This window comes from Pempheris klunzingeri, chromosome 15 (assembly GCF_042242105.1).
Source record: "Pempheris klunzingeri isolate RE-2024b chromosome 15, fPemKlu1.hap1, whole genome shotgun sequence".
Classification (NCBI taxonomy): Eukaryota; Metazoa; Chordata; class Actinopteri; order Acropomatiformes; family Pempheridae; genus Pempheris; species Pempheris klunzingeri.
This window is the reverse complement of record NC_092026.1, coordinates 84527-102122: the sequence shown is the minus strand read 5'-3', so window position 1 is coordinate 102122 and position 17596 is coordinate 84527. Positions and strand designations below refer to the sequence as shown.

At 46.0% G+C, this 17596-nt stretch overlaps 1 protein-coding gene across 1 annotated transcript; it reads right to left on the bottom strand.

The window, feature by feature from the left end:
* Window positions 1–1325: 1325 nt before the first annotated feature.
* On the bottom strand, window positions 1326–15918 carry LOC139214053 (cadherin-7-like). Its single transcript, XM_070844791.1, has 13 exons — window positions 15694–15918; window positions 15092–15386; window positions 13215–13334; window positions 12539–12706; window positions 11581–11768; window positions 10580–10833; window positions 10373–10509; window positions 9427–9548; window positions 6798–6915; window positions 5567–5818; window positions 4417–4912; window positions 2039–2062; window positions 1326–1593 (listed from the first exon to the last, which is right to left on the bottom strand). Exons 1-13 carry the CDS (start codon window positions 15916–15918, stop codon window positions 1326–1328), a joined length of 2667 nt encoding a protein of 888 aa, XP_070700892.1.
* Window positions 15919–17596: the final 1678 nt, after the last annotated feature.

The following is a 17596-nucleotide window of genomic DNA, read 5'->3' as shown; positions in this document are numbered from 1 at the left end:
GGACATTCCCAATGACAATGTTTCCATCGGTGGCTTCCAAACTGTTCGGGCCGACAGGGACTGCACCAGGAGCGGTTAGTGGAAAGGAGGGGGGCCGTTCTGGTGAACAACAGGTGGTGCAGTCCTGCTCATGTTACTATCAAGGAGCTCATCTGCAGCCCGGACATTGAACTGTCTGCTGTTGGTCTTCGTCCATATTATCTGCCACAGGAGTTTTCACATGTTGTCATGGTGACTGTTTACATTCCTCCGTCTACCAACCTGACTTCGGCGTGTGACGTCATCCACTCCGCCATAGCCCGGGTACACACCCGAGTGCATTCATTGCTATCTCGGGTGACTTCAACCATGTCACCATGGCAAAGGCATTGCCTAACTTCACCCAGTACGGGAACTGTTTCACCAGAGAAGAGAGGACCCTGGACTTGATATATGCTTAAGTGAAGGATGCATACAGCTCCTCTCCCCTCCCCCCTGGGCAGGTCTGACCACAATCTCATACACCTCAGTCCCACTTATTTGCCTCTGGTAAAAAGACAGCCTGTGACCATAAAGACAGTGAGGAGATGGTCGGAAGAGGTGTATGTGAAACTGCAGGGATGTTTTGAGGTCACAGACTGGCAGGCACTCTGTGAGCCAAATGGAGAAGACATTGACGGGCTCACAGAGTGCATCACGGACTATATCAACTTCTGTGTAGACTCCATTGTTCCAGTAGAGACTGTTCACTGTTACCCAAACAACAAGCCGTGGGTAACAAAGGACATTAAGGCCCTCCTGAATGATAAGAAGAGGGCTTTCAGGGCTGGCAACAAGGAGGAGATGAGAATCACACAGAGACACCTGAAGTACAAGATCAGAGAGGCTAAGGAGGAATACAGGAAGAAGTTGGAGCAGAAACTTCAGCAAAACAACAACAGAGAGGTCTGGAGAGGGATGAGAACCATCACTGGTTTTAAGTCAGCTGGTAACAGTGAAGTTGAAGGCAGTGTGGAATGGGCCAATGAACTTAATCTGTTCTTCAACAGATTTGATGCCCAGGCCCCTGCACTTCCTACAGACACTACTATCAACACCTCGATTGTTCTGCCCCCAACAACACCTACTCCACTCTCTCCCCCTCACCCTCCTTGCAGCCTCTCATCTTCAAGGGAAGGCCACCCTCTCACCTCTACCCCTACTCCCTCACCCCCATCTACAGTGACCATCACAGCTGAAGATGTTAGAAGACAGCTGGGGAAACTCCACTCTGGCAAAGCTGCAGGCCCTGATGATGTCAGCCCCAGGGTGCTCAAAACCTGTGCCATCCAGCTCTGTGGAGTTCTTCAGCTGGGTGTCATCCGCGTAGTAGTATGTTTACGGAGGATGTGGCAAAGAGGGAAGATGTAGATGATGAAGAGCAGGGGCCCCAGGACTGAGCCCTGGGGCACACGTGTGGTGACTGGGACTGGGTAGGAAGTGAAGGATTTGAGCTGGATGAACTGAGTGCGGCCGGAGAGATAGGATTTAAACCAGGTGAGGGGTGTCTGTGTGATGCCAATAGTGTGAAGTCTGTCCAGGAGGATGGTGTGGGAGATGGTGTCAAAGGCCGCACTCAGATCAAGTAAGATGAGGATGGATAACAGATCAGAATCAGCAGCAAGGAGGAGATCATTGGTTATTTTAAGTAGGGCTGTTTCGGTGGAGTGAAGGGGGCAGAAACCAGATTGAAACTGTTCGTAGAGGTTATTGTGTGACAGATGAGAATGAAGATGAGAAGCAACAGTTTTTTCAAGGATTTTGGAGAGGAATGGAAGATTGGAAATAGGACGGAGATTATTGTAGACACATAATTTTTTATACATACTTTATATATTTATATTTTTACTTTGTGTTTGAAGTTTATTCTTATTCTTTTGGAGCTGTGTGTAACAAAAAGCAATTTCCCCCTGGGGATTATTAAAGGAATTCTGATTCTGATTCTGATTCTGATTCGTTCTTCATGTTTTCAGTATGTTTTTGTATAAATGGATTGTTGTCATGGATTCCAGGTTTGAACCTGGAGTCTTTCTGTGTGGAGTTTGCATGTTCTCCCTGTGCTTCTACACAGTCTCCAAAACAAGAAAAGAAAACCTGCGTGTCCAAAGACCAGAAAGATAAACCAGTACATTCCGTTTACCAGTAATTTATTTATTGTAATGAAATTATTGTAATTATTTTCCACATTGTCTCACACCCACGTGCTTCACAGTTAGAGTAAAATGATCTCATTTATATTGTAAAAGTAATTTGATGCATAATTTTGTAATAATATTATTATATGACGCTCACTTCCTGTTTGGGTTTTCCACGTCTGTGTGATCCACCTCATCCCAGGTGGTCAGTGAATAATATGGTGAATAAAATGAACTAAAAGCCGTAAAGCATGAATGGAATCACTGAAAAGCAGCTTTAAAAAGTATGTTTTTAGAATTGATGTTAAAGCTGAGACAGCGTGCGTCCCGGGCCCCCTCAGGCCGTCCCTGTGCACCAGGTTGTACCCTCACATTGCTGGAGGAGTTTTCATGGATTCAGGTGGACGAGTGTTCATGTTCAAAGCTTCAGTTCCAGGGGGCATCGCTGGCTGGTGAGGGAGGCCGTCAGGCGGAGGAAGTGAAACCTCGTGTGTCCAGCAGGCTGGCAGCAGGAGGCCAGAGAAGCTGTAGCTCTGACTGTCGCTGAAGGGAGGAGGTCTGAGGAAGTTCAGGATGGAGAGCAGAGCTTGGCCAGGCTGTTAAGTCAGGGGGGAGAACGGCTGGAGATATTCTGGGAAAGAGCACTTTGAGGAATCCCGAACCTGACCAACCTGTCCTCTATCGAAGAGTCTAAACCACATCCCTGCCAGAGGTCTCTGAGGTTGGTCAGAAACTCCTGGAGGAAATGGTTAGGGGAGGGGGAAGAATGAGACCTCTGGACCACGTTGGGCTGTCTCAGCTGACACACCTGTTCAGTGTGGGTGGAGGTCATACCTGGTGGAGGGTGGAGGTCATACCTGTGGAGTGGCAGACCAGGGTGGGGGTCCCTGTTCTGATAAAGGGACTGGGGAGTATGTTCCAGTTATCAGTGTATCACACTGCTCAGCCCCCCGGGGAAAGTTTACCCTGGGGTTCTGGGGAGGAGGCTCCGGCCGACAGTTGACCCTCAGATTTAGGAGGAGCGATATGGATCCTGTCCTGGTCCTGGACCAGTGGGGGAGTCATGGGAGTTTGACCAGGATGGAGGGATGGATGGAATCCAATTTGTTGGGTAAACTTCAAGTCTGCCTTAAGGACATAAAGTCCTGGATGAGCAGCAACTTTCTGCTGCTAAACTCAGATAAAACTGAAGTTATTCTGCTCTAAACACCTCAGAGACACCTTTTCTACAACATAACTGCTCTGGATGGCATCACTCTGGCCTCCAGCTCCACTGGGAGGAATCTGGGAGTCTTATTTGATCAAGATTTGTCCTTTAACTCCCACATTAAACAGATTTCTAGAACTGCCTTTTTTCCATTTACATAATATTGCTAAAATCAGGTCCATCCTGTCTGTAGATGATGCAGAAACACTAGTCCACACATTAGTCACTTCTAGGTTGGACTATTGTCACTCATTATTATCAGACTGCCCCAATAAGTCCTTAAAGACTCTCCAGCTGGTCCAGAATGCTGCTGCTCCTGTTCTGACCAGAACTAAGAGAAGAGACCATCTTTCTCCTGTACTGGCTTCTCTTCATTGGCTTCCAGTCAAATCTAGAACAGAGTTTAAAATCCTTCTCCTCACCTCCAAAGCTCTTAATGTTCAGGCTCCATCATATCTTAAAGAGCTCATAGTACCGTACTACCCCACTAGAGCACTGTGCTCCCAGACTGCAGGTCTACTGGTGGTTCCTAAAGTCCTCTAAAGTAGTGATGGAGCCAGAGCTTTCAGCTATCAGGCTCCTCTCCTGTGGAACCTCCTTCCAGTCTGGGTTCAGGGGGCAGACACCCTCTCTACATTTCAGAGTGGACTAAAAATGGGACCGGTGGTCAGTATCAGTCTATATAACGAAGGAGGGTCCTGACTAAACCTGACCAATCAGAGGAGGGTCCTGTCTGAACCTGACCAATCAGAGGAGGGGAATAAAACCTTGTACATCACTTCTGACTCCAAAAAATTAAGAGATCAAGTGATTTTGAAGACACTAAACTCGAGGCTCTGACATTGAACTCTCCACCACTGGAGATTTGTCATGTGACCCCAGCTGCAGCCAAACAGACAGAAAAGAACCAAACTGTAGAAGCTGTTGCACTAAAGTGCCACGATGTGATCTGGATCAGGTTAAGCAGAGAGACATTAAAACAGGATGTTCCCACTGTGACCCCAACCCCTGTGGCCGATGCGGTCTGAGGACTACAAGCTGACCCCCCCTCCCTCGTGGTGTCCATAGAGATCTGCGAGCTTCCTGAACCTTGGCCCCCACTCTCTCAGGAAGTCATAGTTCTGCTCAGACTCTAACGAGTTTAATAAATCTAACGAGTTTAATGAGCTCAGGGACTCAGCTGTCGACCCGCTGCCCTCGAAGGCGTAGGTCTGCAAAGAGTCGTAGGGGGGCGCCGTCAAGTCCAGGTCTGCCGCCTGGAGTCTGTCCCTGATGAACTCCTGGAACAGCCTGTTCTTATCAGCACTGTACTCTGGAGGCATGGCAAGGAGTTCCAGCGTGTCAGGGTCTCGGCGGGTCGACGTGTTCGTGTCAGGGTCTCGGCCTGTTGGGTTCAGGTGTCTCAGAGTGAACATGTCGAAGGCCTCAGTGTCTTCCTCACCTCCACCTTCATCATCGTAACGAACGATGTTTTCACGAATGTCTCGCTCATCATCCATCATGGCTGGTTCCCTCCTCCTGTGCCTCACAGCCACTGTTACCATGACGACACCTGAGGACACAGAAAGGGGTGGAGTCAATTTGACACTGGTATGAAGATTACTTACATCCTGATTGCAAGGTGTATATGCAGGTAGACTTTTATGGCCAAAAGTCAGTGGACACCATCACACCTGTATACACCTGTTAGACCTTCGGCTTTTGAAATCAGACGCCTTTTGACAGCAGCCGCTCCTCCGGCAAGCTTCCCTCACATTTTGGGTTAGGGTTAACCCTAATCCAATTTATAGTGCTAAGCAGGCTTTAGCACTTGTTGCCGCCCCTCTGTGAGTTGTGCTGAACGTCGTCGCTCTGAGGAGCTTCCTATCAAGCTGAGTGGGGCAGATCCAGGATCCTAGATCTCGTCAGTACATGAGCCGCAGCGTTCTGGACCAGCTGGAGAGTCTTTAACGACTTATTGGAGCAGCCTGATAATAAGGAACAGAAATAATCCAACCTGGAAGCCACGTTTAACATCTCTGAAGTGGGAACGATCTGATTTCTAAACACTGGTATGTGGACGTTATGTGAGCAACAGGTGAAGCTGGAACACTTGAAACTAATTAGCAGGGTTGTCCACTGGTTTTTGGCCTTTTGTCTCTACCTGTCCATTAACAGGTTAAGGTGAAAGGAGTGGGGTGTCCCACCTGATTCCAGCATGTCTTACCCAGCAGTGTGAGGACGCAGGTGAGGACTGCGGCGGTGGCGGCAGTGCTGAGGCCGGCCAGCAGCAGCGGCCCCCCCTGGCTGCAGAAGCGCCGGTTTCCGTCAACGTCGCAGGCGCAGACGGTGACAGACAGCGTGTTGGTGCTGCTCAGAGACGGACTGCTGCCGTCTGAAATCACCACTGGCAGGAAGTGAACCTGCTGGTCCCGCTGCAGGAAATCACCACGCCGTGTCAGGACGGACGCTGTGTTGTCTGAGGACAGACAGACGGACGACAGCGTGAAACACCTGAGTGACATCAGCAGGTAGAAGAACCTCTAAGACATTTCCAGACTGGGAGAACAACAGTAACATCACTGCTTACTGGACAACAGGTGACTCGCCGTGTGGCGTCTGCTCAGACAGTGAGCGACTCGAGAAGGAATCCAAATATAAATGAAGCAAATTAACCGTCTGGTGAATCTGGTGAGTCTTTGTTTTCACTGAGGTGTTTGGCCACTGGGGGGCAGCAGACCCTTAATGCCAGAGGAGATGATGACTGATAAAGAACAAGCTTCATCTTCAGCCTCACACTCACTCTGGTCCATCACACAGGTGCTTTGAAACACGACCAGTCACATGGAGACAAAGGGCCTTTCTCAATACTAGTAGTTCAGACTCAGCAAGTCCCGACGCCGGAGGACGGGAGGACGCAGGACAGTCACTCTGCATTTGGAACGGCAGTGGACTTGATGACGTCATCATCTCAGCTCTCAATACGTATCTACTCCGGTTATCGTCATTAAAATAAACGTTTACAATGAAGCGAAATATAGTATTAAACACAATGCTGCCTCGTTTGTTTCCGCTTTTCTAAATTAAAACTGTTATGTGCTTTGTCCGCCATTTCCACTGTTGCTGCTGGTTGGTATGAAAAGCATTCTGGGACACGTCACTGTCAGAAGTCCACAAAAGTCACCACCTGATGCATCCTGGGTAAAATGGGCGCAGCAAGAACACATCTGGGCATGGACCGTACTCTGCTTGATGCAGACTTTGGAACAGTGCTTGGGCTGAGAATGATGTTTTACAAGAACACAAGTACAGACAAGAACACAGATTGAGAAAGGCCCAAAGTCACCTGATGGATGTGCGACCCATGTTCTCTCTCACCTGTGTCTGGGTTCCACCAACGCCCTCAGTTTCAGGATTTAAGGTAGACCTTCATGATTAGTTTTTAAGGTGGACTGTACCTTTGTTGTCTCTCAGGGTGAAGCTGAGGTTCCCAGCAGCCTCTGCGGTCAGAAAGAACAGGAAGTGATGTCCGTTCTCTGGTTCATCACGATCCACAGCGCTCAGAGTCTCAATGACCTGAGAGGTCAAAGGTCACATGACAAGGAGGGTTAGCTGCTGAGGTCAGTGTAAATAAAGTTATTATTGTAATGGTTTATCTGAAGGTCAGAGGTCACAGCTGCTGAACGCCAGAACCATCATAGAACCACCACAGAACGACCATGGAACCACAACAGAACCACCACAGAACCACCAAAGAACAACCACAGAACCACCATGGAACCATCATAGAAACACCATGGAGCCATCACAGAACCTCCACAGATGCAGCACAGAGCTACCACAGATCCACCATGGAACCACCATGGAATCACCACAGACCCACATAAAGCCATCATAGAACCACCACGGAACCATCACAGAAGTGTAACGGAGTTAAAAATGCATTTTATTTTCAATTCATGTTTGTTAATTTTATTATTTAATCATTGTGAATTTTATCTTTATGAGTTATTTTTGTTTATACTTTATTTTATAATTTCTCCTGTGGAGATTACTTTTCATCGATTTGCCTTTTTATTGCCTTCTGGGTTTCCGTAGCGCATGTGTTTCTCTAGCTCCTCCCCTTTACCCCACACAGTACTGCTGTGCCTTGCTGGGGGTAGGTTGCGTGAGTGAAGGCTGCTGTTGTAATTGTGTTGTTTTCTTTGTAAATGTAGTCGTTTAAGTTATTATCTTTGGTGTATTTTATTTATCGATGTATACTTTTGTGTTGCCAGGCTGTTTTGTGTTGTTTTTGACGTTAGTATAAGTTTTATAGATGTTTTTAGTGTTGTTATTTTGGCGCGAACAGCAGCCCGCCCTGTGTTAGCTAGTTTCCTTGTTAACTGTTTGTAATGTCGTTTATATGTTTAGGAGCAGGAAAGGTGAAAAGAAACCCAGAAGACATTTGTTATGTTTATCTTCTTCAGGTATGTGCTTTATTGAGTAATGTAATTTTGTTTATGTTTAATCACTATGGACCCCCTTGGTACTGTCGCCACCAGGTGGCATTGTTTTAGTCCTCTGGTTTTGAGGAGATTTGTTATATATATGAAGAATGTTTCCTCTGTAATGTAAAACACAGTACTGCTGTGCCTTGCTGGGGGAGCAGGAAAGGTGAAAAGAAACCCAGAAGACATTTGTTATGTTTATCTTCTTCAGGTTGTACTAAATAAATTCTGGGAAACAGTCTATGGAGTGGTCCTATTGGTGATGCCCATCAACACACCCGTTACAGAAGCACCACAGAAGCACCACAGAAGCACCACGGAACCAGCATGGAACCAGCACGGAATACCATTGAACCATTACAGAACCACCACAGAACTACCATGAAACCACCACGGAACCATCATAGAACCACCATTGAAACACCACAAAACAGTCATAGAACCATCACAGAACCACCACAGAACTACCATGGAATCAAGTCATTATTGTGATGGATGTCTGTGTAAATAAAGTTACGATTGTAACAAATGTCTGTATAAATGGAGTTAGTATTGTAATGATGTCTGTGTAAATAAAGGAGGTCTGTGAGAAACATGTAACGACTGTGACAAACTGACAGGCAGGTCCTGGTCATGTGACTTCAATCATGTGACCCTGGATCAGATTAGTTGATGGAACATTTGGGTGCAGATCAGAACTGGATTAAACCAGATGATCAGAGATGATCCGACAGCCTGAATATAAATAACTCAGCTGGTTTAGCTGGAGGTCAGAGGTCACAGCTGCTGAACACCAGAACACCCACTGAACCAGCACGGAACCACCACTGAACCACCATAGAACTACCATTGAAACACCTCAAAACCTCCACGGAACGACCACTGAACCAGCACAGAACCACCACTGAACCATTGTAGAACTACCACTGAACCATCATAGAACCACCACAGAACCTTCACAGAACCTTCACAGAATCAAGTCATTATTGTTTATTGTTATTGTGACAGAGGTCTGTGTAAATAAAGTTATGTTTGTGACAGAGGTCTTTGTAGATAAAGTTGCTACTGTAAGGGAAGGAACCATCATGGAACCAACATAGAACCACCACGGAACCAACATAGGACCAGAGAACCATAAAAGCATCATAGAGCCACAGCTGCCCAGCATGTTGTTGGGTTTTATCTTCCCTATTTTAACTGTAGCTGTTCTAATGTTGTTCTAATGGTGTTCTATTGTTGTTTGTTCTCTGCTGTTTCCTGTGCGAGGCTCTCTGTTGTGAAGAGCTTTATGGATAAAGTTTATCATCTTATGTATATCCTTATATAAACGTACAGAGTACTTGTTTCTCTGTGTGATCATAACATCAACAGTAGAAACAGTAGAAACTTCTCTCTGGGTTTCATATTTTGGCGACATGCTGAAGGTTGGATTAAATGTAATTACATTTAAGTTGAGTCTAATTGCGTGCAGCAGTTTCTGGAACATTACAAATAATTTCCAATCAGAGTAAAAAAATAACAAAACTTCCTTCACAGTGTCAGATTTATTTTCTGTTTAAAATTGCTTTATGGAGGAGAGAGTTCAGGTGAGATTTACCTGTCCAGCTTCTGCGTTCTCACAGACAAATGTTTGGTATTCAATGGCGAAGCTCGGAGCATTATCGTTAACATCCGTCACAGAGACCAGGACCACAGCTTTCCCCACCTGAGACCGATCCACTGACACACACAAAGACACACCTGTCAGATATGACCAGACAGGAATTTAGCAAAATAAAACAATGCAGGAAGTTAAAGGAACAGTTTAACATTAAGTGAAATCCTCATCTGGACTCAAAGCTTGTCTGAGTCGCACTTGGGCATAAAGACTAGAAACAAGGGGGAACAGCAAAATTAGCCTAGCATAGCAACAGGACAAAAGGGAACAGCTAAATTAGCCTAGCGTAAAGACAGGAAAAAGGGAACAGCTAAATTACCTCTGTCCATCACATCTCACTTGTTTAACCAAGTGAAAGTGACACATTGTGGTTTTGGGGGCGGTTATGAGTGGGATTATTTCCTCCTGAGGGTACATGCTCACTTTCAGCAGAGCTAGGGATCAAACCACCAGCCATGTGATCAGTGAGCGTCCCGCTATACCTCCTGAACAGCCGCCCACGGTGCCCGATAGGTTGGTGTGGGGGTGTGTCAGGGTACATCACAGCACTCATATTTAGCACTCTTATTGTTTCCACTTGCTGAAAAGTCAAAGAAAACCAAACTAACATCGACAAGCTCATAACGAAAGTATTTCCTGATATGAGGCAAAGCATCTGTAACGTCATATATCAGATTATTGTACAGTTGGCCAATGGAATCGATCCTGAGGACACGTCAGAGTGCGGGATGTGGCAGAGGTGTGTTGGTAAAGGTAAAGAAAGGTGTTTCACAGATGTTTTGTGGTCTAGACAGAATCACAGAAAATCAGGTCTGTTGAATGAACCCAGGATCAATGAAGTGGATTCAGGGTGAAGTTTAAACTTTGACATGAAGTCCAGACTTACAGCTCTCTGTGGCGAGGATGCTGATGTTGTGCAGAGAGATGGCCTCTCTGTCTAGAGGTCGAGCGGTTGTGATCACACCTGAGCTGCTGTCGATGTTAAAGTAACGCTCCACATCTGACCTCCTGTCTATGGAGTACCTGCACACAGACCAGCTTTTAGACAGCAGCACTGCTGCCCCTTCCTGCTTGTTGAGGTGTTGATGTTTACCTGACAGGACTGTTGGTGGCGTCAGGGTCCTGAGCTGAAACTGAACCCACATCAGTTCCCACGGCAGCGGCCTCAGAGATCACCATCTGACTGACGGAGGACAAGAACACCGGAGGCTCTTCCACATTCTCCACCAGCAGACGAACTGTTGCCACGTCTCTGAATGGACCAACCGTCAGGAAACGAGTGTCCACGTGACGATTGGACGCCTCAACACGCAACATGTAGCTGGACTTTGTCTCGAAGTCCAGAGTCTGGAGGGGGATAGGGATCTGATGTGACATCTTGAAATCGATTCAGAGGACATGATTTACTTCACTAAAAACACCTTCTCAAGATTCTTAATAAAATCGAGGGCAGGGGAGTTTGCTTTGGGATTGGGAATAAGAGATAATTTTGTCTGTGGATGCATCATTGACATCAATCTAAATTTAAACCAAACTGATCATCAGCAGCTGTTCAGCAGCAGAAGAATCTCCTCTGGGACCAAAAACACAGAAATAATCCAAAGGACTGCTGGAGTTCACAGCTGCAGACACTCTGGTTTGGCATTAAAAACCTCAGAATCATTTAAACTCTGAATGAAGGAACGAGAAAAAACTGAACAGGATGAACAGAATATTAATTCCTGGAAAGAAGTGAACAGAAGAAACAGTGACATATGCACTGTATGATGCCCCTCCTACCTCCTACAAGGAAACCAGTACCTCCTACATGGAAACCAGTGCCTCCTAAAAGGAAACCAGTAACTCCTACAAGGAAACCAGTACCTCCTACATGGAAACCAGTGCCTCCTAAAAGGAAACCAGTACCTACTACATGGAAACCAGTGCCTCCTAAAAGGAAACCAGTACCTCCTACATGGAAACCAGTGCCTCCTAAAAGGAAACCAGTACCTACTACATGGAAACCAGTGCCTCCTAAAAGGAAACCAGTACCTCCTACATGGAAACCAGTACCTCCTAGAAGAAAACCAGTATCTCCTAGAAGAAAACCAATACCTTCTGCAGAGTGACCAGTCCCTCCTGTGTGTTTGGATCAGTGATGATCCTGAAGACTCCCAGTCCATCTCCATCCAGGATCCTGTAGTCCATCTCAGCATTTAGACCAATATCCAGATCCATAGCTTTGATCTTAGCGACCACAGCTGGAACCAAAACCGACTCTGGAACACTGAACTGGTAGCTCTCTGTAAGGACACAGGTACACACAGGTAGACACAGGTAGATACAGGTAGACACAGATAGACACAGGTACACACAGGTACACACAGATAGACACAGGTAAATACAGGCACACACAGGTACACACACAGGTAGATACAGGTACACACAGATAGACACAGGTAGATACAGGTAGATACAGGTAGACACAGATAGATAAAGGTACACAGATAGACACAGGTAAATAAAGGTACACACAGGTAGATACAGGTTCACACAGGTAAACACACAGGTACACACAGGTAGATACAGGTTCACACAGGTAAACACACAGGTACACACAGGTAGACATAGGTAGATACAGATACACACAGGTAGATACAGGCACACACAAGTAGATACAGGTGCACACAGGTAGATACAGGCACACACAGGTAGATACAGGCGCACACAGGTAGATACAGGTAAACACACAGGTAGATACAGGTACACACAGGTAGATACAGGTAGATACAGGCACACACAGGTAGATACAGGCACACACAGGTAGATACAGGCACACAGGTAGATACAGGCACACAGGTAGATACAGGTACACACAGGTAGATACAGGCACACACAGGTAGATACAGGTACACACAGGTAGATACAGGCGCACACAGGTAGATACAGGTGCACACAGGTATAGGTAAACAGACAGACTAATGTTTCTTCTTGACCCTGGAGCAGCTGTGAATTTTCCTGGTTGGTCATTGTTTGAGTGATGTCATAGCTAGAGGTCAGATGTCACACTCACTGCGGGGGAAGCGAGGCGGGTTGTCGTTGACGTCAGTCAGCATCACAGTGACAGAGGTGGTTCCTGACAGACCCCCCATCTGACCAATCATGTCTTTGGCCTGGACCACCAGCAGATAACGGTCCCGTACCTCCCGGTCCATGTCAGGCAGAGACGTTCGCACCACACCTGAAGACAGGTGAGACTCACCCATTACACACAGTAACTCACCTGGGGACAGGTGAGGCTCACCCATTACACACAGTAACTCACCTGGGGACAGGTGAGGCTCACCCATTACACACAGTAACTCACCTGAGGACAGGTGAGACTCACCCATTACACACAGTAACTCACCTGGGGACAGGTGAGGCTCACCCATTACACACAGTAACTCACCTGAGGACAGGTGAGGCTCACCCATTACACACAGTAACTCACCTGAGGACAGGTGAAGCTCATCCGTTACAAACATTTCCATTTGAATAAAACAGTAGAGCTAAAACTGTCTCTCTCTCACACACACTCACACACACAGCCTCTTATCTTCTTAGATAAGATAAGATAAGATGTTCCTTTATTAGTCCCACGACGAGGAAATTTTCACCATCCGGAAGATGCTGCCCCCCTCAGGCTAACATGGTGGGTACAGGAGTGGTCTGGTGTGTTCAGGTGTTGCCTTAAGGTGTGCTCTCACCTGTCTTTGGCTCCACAGAGAAGTATGGCTGACCCTGCAGGATGCTGTAAACCAGTCTGGCAGAGTTTCCATAAGTCGGATCATCAGCATCTGTTGCTGCCACCGTCACCACTGATGTACCTAACAGACACAACACACCTGATTCAGAATAAACCTACAATTTACCAAGGAGGTCACACTGGTCATACTGGTCAGTCAGTGTTTCTCTCTCCAGCTCCAGGTCACAGCAGTGTTCTCTCAGACTGTTTCCATAAAGAGCAGCTCAGAACAAACTCTTTCATTCAGAGACCAAAGATTCAGGAATTCAACAGGAAGGATTCAAGAATCCCCACAGAGCAGCTCAGAGATTAGATTAGGACACAGTGGAGGAAGAACTCCCCTTTAACGGGAAGAACCCCCCTTTAACGGGAAGAAACCTCGAACAGAACCAGGCTTAGAGATGGGCGGCTTTTTGTCTGGGTCTGTGTAGGGTGGAGGTTGGAGAGAGAGAGAGAGAGAGAGAGAGAGAGAAAACAAACAGCAACCAAAATACTAACAGTAACTACAATACTGATCAATGTGACTGATACTGATCAATATGGTAGTAGGAAAAACATGACAATAGTTCATATGTGAATAATAATAACAGGACTTAAAAGGTTGGTGGTCGACGATCCGCAGCACTGACTCATGAAGCCAGAGAACCACAGCAGCAGGACCAGGACCAGGATCCACAGGAACCAGAGAGACAAGAAAAGCACAGAAAGGCTCCGGGGAAGATACCAAGTTAGTAACTGACATTAAAGAGACATGAAGCATCAGGATGAAGAGGAGGAGAGCCCAGTGCATCATGGGAGTCCCCCGACTCAGAGGTCATACTGGTCATATTGGTCACATTGGTTAGATTTGTGTGAACAGAAGCGGTCGACCAGCGTTTCTCTCATCACACAGAACACTTTATTCCTCTCCATCATTATGTCTCATGTCCGCTTAATGTCTGTTACTAACTTGGTATCTTCCCCGGAGCCTTTCTGTGCTTTTCTCATCTCTCAGGTTCCTGTGGATCCTGGTCCTGGTTCTCCTGCTGTGGTTCTCAGGTTCCTGTGGATCCTGGTCCTGGTTCTCCTGCTGTGGTTCTCTGGCTTCATGACCACTGCTGTGGATCGTCGGCCACTCATGTTTTTCAACATTACCATATTGCTAATGCTAATTTTTTAGTCACATTCCTATTGTCAGTGCTGTAGTCACTGTTTGTATGTTGGTTGCTGTTTGTGTTGTCTCTCTCTCTCTCTCTCTCTGTTTCTCACCTTCACCCAACATGGACCCCTACAGAAGCCGCCCACATTGAGCCTGGATCTGTTCAAGGTTTCTTCCCGTTAAAGGGGAGTTTTTCCTGCCACTGTTGCTCAATATAATCTCTGATGATGCTCTGTGGGGATTCTTGAATCTTCAATTTTGAATTCCTGAATCGTTGGTCTCTCTCTAATTAAAGAGTTTGGTCTAGACCTGCTCTTTATGTAAAGCGTCTTGAGATAACGCTGTTGATTGATTGATTTATTCTGTGTATGTTTATAATTAAAACTCCATCAGATGAATTTATCAACAAACTCTGACTGAACACAGGACTTAATTCTCTAATGTTTCCAGAGCTGTTGAATTAGCTCACTTATTGTTTTCCTCATGTCTCTAATCAGCATTTGTAATTTTAAGATAAGCATTATAAACACATCGTATTATTACTACAGAAGTCTCTGGTAGATAGATGACTTCATTCATCTCTGATATGTCATTATATGACTTACGCTTATGTAAATACAATAGTATGTGGTATATGTAGAAGACATAATAGATAAAGTAATAGTAATATAGTAATATATAAAAATATCTTTTACACCCACCTACAGGCGACCTCTCGGCCACGCTGGCGGTGTACGGCCCGTCCAGGAACTTGGGCTCGTTGTCATTGATGTCCTGGACTTTGATAACAAACCGGGACTCCGGTTCCACCGGTAGGTTGGTGCTTCGGTCTCGGGCCTGAGCCCTCAGGGTGTAGTATGCCTGCTGTTCCCGGTCCAGCCTCTTGGTGGCGTGAATGTCTCCTGTGTTCTCATCAATAGTGAAGATGGACTTCGCTCCCTCACCGCTCAGGACGTACCTCACCTGGCCATCGCCTTTATCCACATCTGAGTGGAGCTGCACAGACCAGACCACCACAGACAGACAGGTAACCACCACAAACAAGTAACCATCACAGACAGACAGGTGACCACCACATATAGACAGGTAATACCACAGACATACAGGTAAACATCACAGACAGACAGGTAACCACCACAGACAGACAGGTAACCACCACAGACATACAGGTAAACATCACAGACAGACAGGTAACCACTACAGACATACAGGTAAACATCACAGACAGACAGGTAACCACCACAGACAGGTAACAGGACCAGACCAGGACCCTCAGTCTGGGGTCAATCCCAAGTGTTCGCACCTTCCCGACGTACAGCGGCTCATCTCCGGTGAACTCCTCCAGGACAAAGAACTGGTTCCACACCCAGCTCCTCCTCCTCCTCCTCTGGAGGAAGTGGATGCCTCCTCTTCCCCCTGACACTTGATGAAGGAGGACGGAGTTCAGGGTCATCGCCTCACAGCCTGGCTCCTCCCACAGCAACAGGAAGAACACACTGAGCATGCTCAGAAACCTGACACAGGTCATCTCTGGGGAGACAGACGCCAGCAAGGACACATCAAACCGATTAATGAAAAGACGTCAAACTGTCCAATGAAAAGACGTCAAACTGTCCAGTGAAAAGACGTCAAACTGTCCAATGAAAAGACGTCAAACTGTCCAGTGAAAAGACGTCAAAATGTCCTGTGAAAAGACGTCAAACTGTCCAGTGAAAAGACGTCAAAATGTCCTGTGAAAAGACGTCAAACTGTCCAGTGAAAAGACGTCAAAATGTCCTGTGAAAAGACGTCAAAGTGTGCAGTGTGCAGGGTTTGTATTCGTAAACCAAATATAAAACAATCAAAAGCTATACGTTGAGCAGTTCTGTAGATGAAAAACAGTATTTTTGATATTAAAATGTGACTTTAGTAGTAAGTAAGCTTGAGTTTAAACATGTTTATTTAGTTTGTCTGCCATCAGTGTTTTTCACACCATGCTTGCTGTGGGACACACATATTAATCTGATTATAAAGCTCCAGTTGATCCTGATAAAACATGTTGATCACATGAGGACAAACTGATGAAAAAACATTGCTGCTCTGATTTTTAATGCATACATTCAGCTGTTTGTTCTTTCACATTCTGAATGCAGCTAAAATCACTGGTTTTTCCACTTGAGTTTGGTTGAGATTCAAATATTCACTGATAAAAAAAAAAGTCTTACCGTCTTGCTGCTGATTTGCAAATCGTCTGTCTGATCTGTAGGAGGTGATTATTAATCAATAATCTTATCAGTAACTAATGAAGTGATGAGTAATCAGCTGTGATTGATTACTGATTATTTATCTAAAGATGAACCCTAGCAGCAGCAGCTCAGTCTGACTCCGTTAGTATCCCGCCGTCGCTCGTCCATCTGCTACAAGGACCCCATTCACTGTGTGTGTGTGTGTGTCAGCTCCTCCTCCAGGGAGGATGGGTCACATGAAACATCAGTATTATTAATGCTGCTGTGGTCTCTTCAGGTCTGTGTAATAACCAACGTGTCTCCATCTGGTTTCTTCATCACAGCGTTTATTTGGATAAAACACTGACAGATTCATCAGCAGTTCAATACATAAACAACTCCTTTCCATATTTTTATATGAAGAAGGTGAAATGTTTATTAATTGCAGTCTGATTGATGAGTGATCACATCCTAAGCATACGTACAAATACAAGTATGACAGTCAAAAATGGTATTTATCTCTATTTCTATGTATATATTTATATGTAGATGGAGAACTGCAAAAGTCTGAGGTGTGGTGGTGGTGTGATGAACCAATCACGTGCTGATGATCATCAGCCATCACCTGAAGGTTGAATCACAGTCATGAAGTGAAACAGAAGCAGCTGCAGGAGGATAAAAATGGGGGGGGGGGGGAAATCTGAAGATGTCCAGCAGAACCAGCAGGGACCAGGTGGGACCAGGTGGGACCAGCAGGGACCAGGTTCACCATCTACTGTCCACAAAAGTCTGAGCAGAAGTCTTCATGGGAGAACTGCAGCCAAAAAGAGACTGAACTCTGCAAGAAGACAGGAGCTACTGTAGTACTAATACTGTGGTACTAATACTGTGGTACTACTACTGTGGTACTTCTACTGTGGTACTAATACTGTGGTACTACTACTGTGGTACTTCTACTGTGGTACTAATACTGTGGTACTACTACTGTGGTACTTCTACTGT